Source organism: Camelina sativa, chromosome 7 (assembly GCF_030686135.1).
Source record: "Camelina sativa cultivar CO46 ecotype springtype chromosome 7, ASM3068613v1".
NCBI lineage: Eukaryota > Viridiplantae > Streptophyta > Magnoliopsida > Brassicales > Brassicaceae > Camelina > Camelina sativa.
This window is the reverse complement of record NC_141886.1, coordinates 32,039,535-32,051,712: the sequence shown is the minus strand read 5'-3', so window position 1 is coordinate 32,051,712 and position 12,178 is coordinate 32,039,535. Positions and strand designations below refer to the sequence as shown.

The 12,178-nt window shown below is 31.6% G+C and overlaps 4 protein-coding genes across 4 annotated transcripts; 2 read left to right on the top strand and 2 right to left on the bottom strand.

Annotated features, from left to right (window-relative positions):
- Window positions 1–1,260: 1,260 nt before the first annotated feature.
- LOC104703550 (uncharacterized) lies at window positions 1,261–2,748 on the top strand. Its single transcript, XM_010419578.3, has 3 exons — window positions 1,261–1,651; window positions 2,160–2,363; window positions 2,467–2,748. Exons 1-3 carry the CDS (start codon window positions 1,418–1,420, stop codon window positions 2,629–2,631), a joined length of 603 nt encoding a protein of 200 aa, XP_010417880.1. The 5' UTR covers window positions 1,261–1,417; the 3' UTR covers window positions 2,632–2,748.
- A 406-nt stretch (window positions 2,749–3,154) lies between these two features.
- LOC104703549 (uncharacterized) lies at window positions 3,155–5,139 on the top strand. The gene is given in 5 exon segments (XM_010419577.3): window positions 3,155–3,604; window positions 3,700–3,822; window positions 3,946–4,164; window positions 4,524–4,737; window positions 4,740–5,139. Coding segments are annotated over 5 exon segments (978 nt in total). The 5' UTR covers window positions 3,155–3,439; the 3' UTR covers window positions 4,997–5,139.
- A 345-nt stretch (window positions 5,140–5,484) lies between these two features.
- LOC104705128 (NDR1/HIN1-like protein 12) lies at window positions 5,485–6,284 on the bottom strand. The gene is made up of 2 exons (XM_087458695.1): window positions 6,009–6,284; window positions 5,485–5,871 (listed from the first exon to the last, which is right to left on the bottom strand). The coding sequence occupies exons 1-2, from the start codon at window positions 6,282–6,284 to the stop codon at window positions 5,485–5,487; spliced, it is 663 nt and encodes a 220-aa protein (XP_087314821.1).
- An 876-nt stretch (window positions 6,285–7,160) lies between these two features.
- LOC147941930 (uncharacterized) lies at window positions 7,161–9,967 on the bottom strand. Its single transcript, XM_087456589.1, has 8 exons — window positions 9,835–9,967; window positions 9,640–9,687; window positions 8,314–8,562; window positions 8,119–8,169; window positions 7,870–7,920; window positions 7,653–7,719; window positions 7,478–7,567; window positions 7,161–7,380 (listed from the first exon to the last, which is right to left on the bottom strand). Exons 1-8 carry the CDS (start codon window positions 9,883–9,885, stop codon window positions 7,364–7,366), a joined length of 624 nt encoding a protein of 207 aa, XP_087312715.1. The 5' UTR covers window positions 9,886–9,967; the 3' UTR covers window positions 7,161–7,363.
- Window positions 9,968–12,178: the final 2,211 nt, after the last annotated feature.

Genomic DNA, 12,178 nt, shown 5'->3' with positions numbered 1-12,178 from the left:
AAAAAGTAAAAACTACTATTTACAGTTACATTTAAGTTAATATATATATATATATATATATATATATATTTTAAAACAATTTAGTTTATTGATTCAAAGAAGATTCACTGATTTTAATTAAAAAGTTATGTAATGCATGTATAAATTTTGTTTTTTGAAAGTATTCATTCAATATTGTTTTTGAATATTTTTTTCTTATATCTTGTAGGAAAATCATCATAACACTACTTTTGTTTATTTTTATACAAATTTTATGTGGCCATATTAACAACAACTTAAAACTTAAAATTTTTTAAACTTAATATTAAAACAAAATAGTATACTATTATTTTTGGGTTTACATTACCAATGAAATCTACCAAATACTCGCTCTATATCATAAAAGATGTCTAAGATTTTTTATTGTATCATGATTTTTTTAGTGTATTTAATGTATGTTTATTCTTAAAATCAAATAACTAATTAAAGTTTTTATTTTTATAATAAATAATCAAAGAAATATATGCACTTAAATGACAAATGTGAGAAAAGTAAGAGTAAATGAGTATTAAAAGAAATATAAAATAAAAGTAATTAATAATAATACAATATTTATTATTTTTTCTTAATCTCGATAAAAATCCTAAAAAATTCTCTATTATGATAAGTAGTATAAGATTCTATTGATGCCTATCTCCGGAATACTAAAGTTTATGGTTAAGTGCGTTGGACTGATTATTAGAAGATTTAATGTTGATGCATTGATAATATTTTTTTTTTCCAGTAATATATTTTTTAATCAACATAATATTATGCTAGTTTACTTTGATGTTAGGTTAGAGATGTTCAAGTTTCAAATTGAGGTTAGTGAATTTTGCTTTGCAACTCTGGTTAATTACAAAAATAATGTAAATTAGGCGTACTATTGCAAGATATGAAAAGTATTCATAAACACAAAAAAATAGTTGCACGTACGTTACTCAACATTACTGTAAATATATCTCTCATTAGTACTCAACATACTGTATATCTATTTTTTTACCTCAAAAAAGTAAGCACTTGTCACTTGTCAATACATCACCCTATAATTTTACAGTGTACAGTACAAGACACATATATTTTCGTAATTACACATTGAAAAGCCAACATACTTACGTATAACGAAAATATCTGTATATACACAAATGTATATAAAATAATGTGAGATGCGACTTGGCCTGCATTTTAGCCATACGTATGTTGAGTGTATCAAAACCAAAACAACCTCATCCGTTATTTAACTCTACACGTCATGAGTATTTTTATCCGAAATAATTTAACTTAACATACGCTTTTAATAATAAATAGTTGTGTTTATTATAAAAAGAAAAGATAAATAAATAAAAATAATAATAAGGTGAAAAGATTATCTGGTGTGAGCTGAAGAAGAAAGAAAACAATGGCGATGCTTCTACAAGTTCCTCCTTCTTCTTCTTCCTTGTTAAACACAAGAAACCCTAAAATCCGATTCTTCTACTCTCCAATTCGAGTTTCGTCGACGAGATTCAGATGCAGAGCCGTCCGTGAGAAGGCCGAAGAGGTTGAGAAGAAGAACGCTTCGTCGTCGTCTTCTTCTCCTTCCTCCGCTGAGGAAGTTACCAAGAAATATGGACTCGAAGTTGGTTTATGGAAGGTCTTCTTTCTTCCTCCTTATTCCTTTTCTGGTTTTGTTTTCATTTGGTTTTGCAATTTCTTAGTGTCAATTCGTAATCTTGATGATATTACTCTAAAAATTGATGGTTCCAGAATTTGCCAAGTTGTAGAAGCTATGAAGCTTTACTAAATTGGTATTTTGGATGAACATATAAGCATATATGATTTGTTTCAGAGTTCAATCATAGGTCAATTTTGGTGGATTTTGAAGTAGTGGAAGCTTTTAAAGGAACTTAATTGGTGTCATGGGATGAATAGTGTGAGCAGATATGATAATTTTTGAGCTAAATGATAGGCTGATTCAAACAAATTTTGGTGGATTCTGAAGCTGTGGAAGCTTTTAAGTGTACTAAATTGGTGTTTGGGACGTATATGTGACCAGATATGATCGTTTCTGAGTTAAATGATAGGCTGATTTAGACAAGTTTTGGTAGTTGTTGAAGCTTTTGTGTACTAAAAATGGTTTTTTGGATGAACATGTGATTTAGATATTGAGCTCTAAAGATGATGAAGAAATTGATGGAGAGAGCAACAAGAAGAAGAAGAAGTCGAAAACAGATGAGGCTAAAGAGTTGCTTGCTAAGTATGGTGGTGCTTATCTCGCCACTTCAATTACTCTTTCACTCATTTCCTTTTCCCTCTGCTATGTCCTTGTCACTTCCGGTGTTGATGTTCAAGCTCTTCTTTTAAAGGTTTCTTTCACTTCTTGATCTTACTAAGTTTTTATGTTTTTTCTTCTTCTTGATCTTGGATTGAGTGAAAAAGCTGATTTTTCGATGTTTTTTTGTGTTAAAGGTTGGGATTTCGACGAATGAGACAGGAGAGAAAGTAGGAGCGTTTGCGTTGGCTTATGCAGCGCATAAAGCTGCATCCCCGATAAGGTTTCCTCCTACCGTGGCTTTGACTCCTATTGTAGCCAATTGGATTGGGAAGAAAGTGGACAAGGAAGATGAAAAGTAGCTTTATCTTGGAGGTTTGAATAAATAATGTAGATGTTATACATATTATATTCACTATACAAACATTCCTGAATCTTAACTTTTCTACCTTCTATGTAATATGATGATGAGTTAGAAAGATACAGAAGCCAAAGAGTGGTAGAATATAAGTTAGACTTGTCCATTTGAGATATATGGTTGGTCGTAGATTAGGACTTTTACCCTTCACCTATCTCTAGACATCTGACTAGAGGCTGTATTAGTAGTAGTCAATGGTTGGGACTTGGGAAAGATCTTTGTGATATAGTTTGGGTCGTGCGTTTGAATTTTGTACTCTATTTGTTACATGGTGGAGTCTGTAGTGTTTTTCGTCAAATTGGCTTGGCTATGGTTTCATGAGAGCATGTCTAGATATACTAGTAAGCAAGGAAACTATTTGTTCTCTCATTCTTCGACTTCATGTATTCACTAAGGTGTATGTCATTTGATTTTTATGTCCGATTAAAAAAAAAACGTGAATAAAAAATTCCGGTATAATTAATATCATTATCTCGGCCCATTAAATATGGAACAATTGGGCCGTAACATTATCGGTTCATCGACACTTTTTAGTTGATCGATTTCTCTCCGTCTTCCTCTTTCACCTTCTTCCATGGCACAAACAATTGTAACCCTAATTGATTCTACAGCGAATCAACCAAGTTTGGATTTTGATTAGGGCTTTTTTCTTCCCCAGAATCTGCGTAGAGCAGGAATTGCCCTAATTTTCCCAAATTCTCAATCGATTTTCGCAGAGAAATTGGTTGGTTGTTGGAAGAGAGGAATCAAAGATGAAGAAGTACGGATTGCAAATCAGAGCTCCGTCCCAGAAAAAGCAATCATTATCATCTCGACCTCCACTACGACCCGCTGCTTCAATATTTGGTGAAGATGAAGATCACGATGTCGAGAAGGAGATTTCTCGGCAAGCTTCAAAGACTAAAGCTCTTAAAGAAGTAAAAGCTTTTTTTCTTTTTTCTTTTCTGACTCTGTTTCTCTTTTACTTGTTCAGTTTTATAATAATTTGATTTTGTGTGTGTGCTTTTATTAGATTGAGGAGCAGCATAAGAAAGCCTTAGAGGAGGATCCTTCTGCTTTTGCATATGATGAAGTTTATGATGACATGAAACAAAAAGCTGTTCTTCCTCGAATGCAAGATCGTCAAGAGCGCCAGGTAAATTTTGCTCTCTCTAACAGTTTCTTTACAAAGTTTACATCTTTAGTGGATTTTAGCATGATTAAGTGGTTTTTGCTTATTTACATGACTCGTTTACATTGTGTGTTTTGGTAATTGCAGCCAAGATATATCCAGAATTTGATGAAACAGGCAGAGCGTAGAAACAAGGAACATGAAATAGTTTATGAGAGGAAGCTTGCAAAGGAGAGGGAGAAAGATGAACATCTTTTTTCAGATAAAGAAAAGTTTGTAACTGGCGCATATAAAAGGAAACTCGAGGAACAGAAGAAATGGCTAGCAGAAGAAAGATTGCGTGAACTTCGTGAGGAAAGAGATGATGTAAGTTTTACTTTCACCTCTCTCTGGGTTTTTAAACTAGTGCGCTTACCAGGATATCCGGACTCTTAGTTTTGTCCTTTTCGTTTCTGTCTTAAGTAGCTCTTGTTTGACAGCTGTTTCAAAGGTAGTTTGATTTTTCGCAAAAGATTTCTTCTTAGAACCTTGTCGCTCGCTGGTTGTCGCTCGCTGGTCGTGGCTAGTAGATGATGGGTGGGTCTAGAATTAATTTTCTTGTATCTGTATTAGCAATAGGGAGAAAATAAAGGCATGTAGCTTTGGTGGAATTTAAACTGATTTGTTTTTTTGTAGCTATATAAAACTCATGTCAGCTCTTTTCGTTTGTTTTTATCTTTTGTTAGGTTACAAAGAAGAAGGATTTGAGTGAGTTCTACTTCAACATTGGAAAAAATGTGGCATTTGGAGCTCGAGATGTCGAAGCTAAAGAGGCAGAGATGCTCGAGGAACGAAGAAATGCAGAGAAACTTGAGGAACAAAGAAATGCAGAGAAGCTCGAGGAACAGAGAATGGCAAAGAAGCTCGAGGAGCTGAGAAAAGAAGAAACAAGGGAAGACAGAACAAGGAATCACCGGAGAAGGATACGTCTCATGAATCTGGAGATATTAGATCAAGCCATAGGACAAGTGTGGAACCACAAGAAGCAGTTTTTGACAAGAAGATGGGTTCAGATGATACAGAAGAGAGAGACTCTTCAATCAAAGAGGCAGCAAAAGAAGTGCCGAAAGCCATTAACGACCACAAGAAAAGAGAGGATGCGATTGCTGCTGCGAAAGAACGGTTCTTGGCCCGTAAGAGGGCAAAGCTTGAAGAATAATTGTGCTATGCAACTAGGAAGATTTCAGTCCAATGTTTCTTGGTGAACTCGTCTTCTTCTGATTCTCGACCACCTCTGTTTTATTAATGTAACTTTTCAAGATAACGCTTCTTAAATTACAGAGTCTACTTCCATTAACAAAATTCAATAGGTTTGATTGCGAATAAAGAACAGAGAAAAAAAAAAAAATCCTTCATAAATTAAAAATATGTGTGCTTCCCGGTAATCCTTTAAAAAATCACATAGATCCTGTAACCCCGGCGCAAGCAGTTCGTTCTTCCACGAATGCAAGATCGCGAAGAGCACAAGGTAATCCTAATCTCTTACTCTGGTGAACTTTAGAATCTAAATCTTCTATCCATGTTTTTTAAGAGGAAAAAAGATGATGAAGAGATTGTGGATGCCTAACAAAAAATAAAATAAAGTAAAGTAGTTTCCTCAAAGTATGTTTTGTATGAATCAAGAGTTCAAAATTGTTGACATATAAATTAAACAAGATGATGAGAGCAAGCAGACTTTAGTTTGGTATCTGCGGAGCTTAAATCTTTCAATCTGACCAAAACCGGACATGTGACTCGCAGACCAAACTTTGGTGACCTGAAGATCCCACTCTTCCATTGTATCTTCATATCTACAATAACATCACCGTCGGCATTCCCGTCTCTCCCCTTATAAGCCCCGATAGGCCTAACGTTGTCGTTATTGTTTGCTACAACTGCTGTCCACGTGGCATCTTCGCGTGGCTCCTGAAGCTTGCTTTCCAAGGAAACGCTCTCTGTCTCATAGTCAAAAACTTTTCTGAATCGCACGTGTAGATTCATATAGCTGTAGGAAACACTAGTCTTGTTGCTTGGGTTGGTCGATGACAGTTTCACCTAGATAAACCAGAACGAATCAAAAATCATATTTTTAATTAGGGTTATAATGGTTTTCGGGATTGTATAACGAAAAAGGGTAATTTGAAACTACTTACCTTTACACTTGATTTTTTTTCATTTTTTAAAAAAGGATTTATTACACTTGAGTTGGAGAGGTGATCATCATCAACGTAGAGATCTTCGAGCACAAACCGTGGAACTCGCGGTTGGATAGCTACGAGGCTGAAGACAACGGCAAGAACACAGGTTACGAGTAAAACTGCTAAACCGGACACGACGTAGATTATTTTTGTTCTTCTTTTGTCTGAATAAACAACGCTTATGTGTTTTGGTGCTGCGCCTTCTTCTTTTGCTCCTTCCTTCTTATTCGTTGGTTCATTCTCCTTTCCCGTTGCGTCTTCCTTCTTCATCGTTTAGAAAGCTAAGCGTAGCTGATTTATTCTCTTTAAGCTCTAAATTCTAATGGAACTTCTTTTGTGTGGTTTGCAAAGTAACTTCTTTTGTGTGATACGTACGTAGATTTATATAGAAAAAGCTTAGAGGGTGGAGAGTTAAATGGTTTTGGAAATCTTCTAAAAACAATAATTGTAAAGAGACAAAAATGTTGAAAAGGAAATTGGAAAATAAAAACGTTAAAAAATAGAGAAATAGAAACATCCTTCTTTTTTTGTTTGTCATGGCACATAAACATAGAAACATCCATATAATTTAAATTCCAGTCATGAATCGACACAGCATACATTCATCTCCAGCGCTTTTGATACATATATGACATATCATATTGGCTATTTTAACTGTTTTATCTTTTTGAAAATATATAACGATTTCAGGAAAAAACATTGGCTATATAATATCATCACTAGACAAATAATACTAACTAAGCCATTTCCATATATATCATCATTCACTATAAGCTCCATAACCTAAGTGAGGTTAGTTTTTAAAATGATAATGATGCATATATATATACAGATGATGATGCTTCAGATTTATGGACATATTAGTTGGGTCGTTTAATTTAAATTATGTTTTTTTGGTTTGTGCATTAGGCTTCTATTAATATATATGTATATGTCAATGGTTCATCCGTTAAGACAACATTTTGACTCAGTTTAGCTTATTTTTTTCTGTTTATAATTACAAGTTTACAACCAGGTCTCTAAGAACCGAGTTTTTTTTAGTAAGGGCGCGAGAAAGTTTTTTTATACCAATTTACCTTTTATATGTTTTTGTTTGCTTGTAAATTATTTATGAAATGATTTTTTTTGTAATATATTACATCAAAATTGGTTATTTTTTTTTTATTAAAAAAGTCATATGAATCACACAGTTTTCTTAAAAAGACTTATATATAAAAATATTATCACCACACAAACACATACAATCTATTTGATCCAGTTGTTGATGTTTATAAATAACGGTACATACTTGACCCACCATCGACAAACTCTCCAGACACATATTTATTCTCAAACGAACTGTTGAAGTTTCAATGGTTTTCGAAATCTACAAGATAAATAAATGAATTTATTAATTTTTTTTTTAAATTACTAAATTGCTTATAATATAAACAGAGTTAAAAAAAAAAACAATTCGGACAAACCATAGTCAAAGATGGATGGAGTTGGTATCTTATGCTCAAATTTTATATCTTCCAAGTCTCCAAAAATTTCTTCCTCAGTTTTGATAGCAACTGAAACTTTGCCAATTAAGAATCAAACAACAATTTTATGTTTTTCAAGTACTTATAACAAAATAGCAAAATCTAACGTTCTCACCAGCTGCAGCAATTTTAGAATCGCTCTTTACAATAATAACCTCCACTACGTCATCATTATCAGCACTCTGTAAAAAAACTATGGTTTAATTATACAAGTTATACATTTTTATGTATGCCTACAACATACAATGTTGATATTTATCTAGAATATATATAGAATTTTTGCATAAATACGTGCAAGAATGCTAATTGAAACATTATAGTTCGTAACACACCTCAATGTTGATTTTGGCCAAAGGTGGTTGAATTTGAGTGCTTGAATGTCCCTGTAATGAATAAAAAGTAACCATAAATTCATTATTACAAATAGCTTGAAAATAATCAGAACAAACTAAGCTTATAGAACCAGAAATAACCCAAAGGATATATAATATATATTAAAAACATTAATTATATATTTGAATTCTAGCAAGGTATGCATATCAAAATATTTTGTGTCTGTTAAGAGAAAACACATAACTTACATGATTCATTGTTTTAATGTCACTCCATCGACCGTATGGCTCATACCGACACTGTCAAAAGTAACGTTTATATACAACATTAACTTTTGATACAGTTTGATAAAATATATTATCAATTTTCTAAATACTTATTAATTTAAACTAATGTTTTGCGTAGTAGTAATTAAATATAATTTACTATTTTAATAAACACACCTGGTGTCTCGAAGTCAAAGAACATTTTCTTTGGTTTTGAACATCTCTACTTCTAACTAGACCATGGCTACCACTACCTTCATCATCTCGATCACAACCATCGTGACCACGATCACGACCCCCTCGTCCGCAAGTTTTCTTAGGATATTCGACGTAGATAGGATCCACTTTTGTAATCAGTTCCTCGACCGATATTTTCACTTCTCTTTCAACAGTTTTTTCAATTTTATCAAATCCATGAATCATTGGCTGAAACATACGTAAACACAAATTTTATAGATCACATATATATATATATCAAAGTTATCATTCATCAAAAATTGAAATTGTATACATATGCTTTAATTTAAAGATAATCATCTATATTATATTAAAGTGAGTGTAAAATATTCTTTAATGTGAAACATAATTTTAAAATGTGTATTTAATATAAAACACCACCAATAGCTATCATATATAATAAAACAAATAATATATATATATATATATAAATGCATCCTGAAATTTCTTACAAAAAGTTATATTTAAGTTACAAAATATATATCTTTTCTTAGTTTAACTGGGTAAGATTCAAGTATGGAAAATATGAACTACATTGATAAAATTTTGATTTCAAAATCATTCGTGCATAAATAAATATATAAAAAATTAAATATATAGCGTATCAATGTTTTTGGATACCAAACTTGTATATATAGCCTATTTATTTAATATGACGGAAAACATTATTTATTTAAATGATACAAAAGTAGATTTATATTAGGTACCGTGAAAGTAAATCGCATGTACAAGACAAAAACGAATAATTAGAATTACAAAAATCTTTAGCCAAACTAGTATCGATAAAATATATGACTAAAAGTTTGAGTAATTAAGAAGATGAGATCTGAAAATTCAGGTTGCTATATTCAATTTCCAAATATTCATTAATTTAGGTAAGGATCGATTTCAAGAGGTGTAAGGGTCTACTTAAAAATGGGTATATCAATATATTTGAATATTAAAAACAAAAGTATATATTTTTTAGAAATATAAAATTCTTTTTAGATGCTTTCAATAGTTTTTAATTAAAAACACTCAAGTGGTATATACAAAATATATGGGAAATAATGAGTATCTCTTACCCATTGGACGGGAAAATATAAAATGAATGGTTATGAGAAGATAATATTTTAACATATACATGACGACAGAAGAAATTCTTATCTCAAAATGAACAAGCCGATTTAAGATTTGTTTCTATTTTTTTTTAATGTTTAAAAGATTAAATTAGTATAAACCACATTCAAGTTATGAAACTGAAAAAAGCAATATAAAAAAACTTACCAAACCATTTCCACATATATCACCATTCACTGATGACAGATCCATAACCTATCATATAAATTAAATCAGATCAGAACAAAATTATTTTACCTCATAATAACGATAATGAACGCAAAAACTATAGCAAATGAAATTAAACATAAATGGAAAAATCAAGTAGAAATTTTTTTGCGTATAGAGAAAATTGGAACGTACCACGTCTCGTTGCGATTTAGAGTGAGAGGGAACATTTGAAGGACCAAACATGTCAAAGACTAGTTTATTTTTTAATTTATTGATGTATGAAAAATATTTAAGATTATATTTTGTGAAATTAGAGTAAATTATGAAAGACATATTTACAGGCATACAATATTTATAAATATACCATGATGGATGAAAAGAGGTGACATATATTTTGGTATTCAAAGTCAAACTTTAAAATAAATGTCTTTAAAATTTTCTAGATATCTTGGTTTTTCTTTCCAAAGATCAATGTAGAACTAAAGTTATTTCATAACTGGTTTAGCGTTGGTTAGATAATCAACAATGTTAAAATACAGTTGGTAGCCAATATTAAATCCCTTTCTATACAATTATGCAATTTTATTTTATTTAGTTAGTTATTTTAAATTCATTTTGACAGTTGGAAATAATGAAATATTTCAAAGATGACTACAACAAATAAATTGAATAATTAAAGTATTTTGTCTAAATTAGTTAGTTTATTAATTAAGTGGAAACATTAAATCTAAATCAGTAAATTAATTAGGTATTCCACTAGGAAATAACCATTGAACTCATAAATGTCAACAGCCACAATATTTTTAATTTATTGGGGAAAATAAAAGTTCTTTCCAAAACAAATTTCTGAAAAGTGTTGACCAATAACAATAAAGATTCACACAAATAAAACAAATTTATATGATTACACCATAAATGGTTTCACTAAATATATTTCTAAATTTATTTATTTAAGAGAAATAAATTGACACGTGAAAGTTTACCTACCTAGGAGCACCAAATCTAATATTACTGCACTATGAGTAAATGAGCTTGAGTGAGCTATAGATCCATCGGATCTTATATGAACTTAAATATGATTTTCATTTGTGAGTTCTCGATGTGCCAGCTTTACTGTTACGAGTAGTGTTCAAAAATGCATGGTATGCGGTTGCTTAGGCGTTCATAAGAGAAATGATATCTACTGAAAGCTTCTCATGAGTTTAACATTAAACCAAAAAAAAAAAATGAGCGTCAAAACGAAAACCGACATGTACACTTTGTTAACGAACAGTACAAAAGATGCCTGGAAATAGATTGGTTTTGGTACTTTTTTTTTTTTTCCGTCTTGAATAATTCATTAATAAATTTCAAGGTAAGATACAAGGGCCAGTAAGGAAATCAATCCTTCCGGAGACTAAAGCCGGCGAGTCAAGGACATTCCCGGAGGCTAAAACCAAGGGAAAAAAACCCAGACTGATAAAATACCCAATATCCAAAAACTATTACTTACTGGAACAGATTCCAAAGATTCAAGAAAAGAAAATTAAAACCTAAACCTTTAAAAATTAAAAACAAATCTGAGACAAGAAAAACACAAAAACGGGTTACAATACAAGAACCTCCTTAACCAACCAATAGAGTAAAACCAGATGAGAGTGCCGTGCAGCTCCTTATGTTGCTCCGACATGAGCTACCATAGGCGGTGAGACACAATCAAAACCTACAAAGATGCCTGGAAATAGATTGGTTATGCTACTATACCGATTCGTTATGAATATATATATATATATATATATATATTTTAGCTTACGGTTCCGCCTCTTTTGTATATAAGATCACCTCCAACGTTAGAAATATAAAGGGTATCTAAAAAACATTAAAAATAATATTTTCACTGTCCAATTATATTTTTAGTTTCTAATAAAATTGGACCAATAACGAAAGCTGATATCTTTGAAACAGTAGAAGAAACGATCCTCAGAAAAAGATTTTTAGAAACTTTGTTTTTTCCCTCTCTTAGCTTTTTATTTTTTTATTTGTAACAACTATGTTTAAGAAATCTGTGTTGGACATGCCCTAAATAATAGAATTTACATAGACACAAAAAGAGAGAGATTTTGTACGATTTTAAAGTTTTAAGGTTGATTCAAACATGATGAAATTATACCAGCACTAATGCATTGATTCCATCAGAATTTCGCAGTTAAGCGTGATTAGACTATAGTAGTAATAGGATGGATGACCTTTATGGAAATCTTCATGTTGCATCCTTCGTTTCGAATTTGGATATCATATATTGGAGAGGATCAACTCAATCAGGAGACCAAGATAATCATCATCAATTACCTAGGATATTATGGTCGATCTAGAAGGATATGCATTAAAAAAAAGTCAAGGTACACAGTTTGCGCCATATGACGTTATTAATCAGGCTGTAAGTGAAAAACTCGGAGGAGGAGCATTCTCCACCAGAGGATTTTTCGGGTACCTCAGGTCCATCAGATTTTTTTATCCCTCCAGTAATCCAGGGTCAGGTAACCCGTTATGGAAAGTA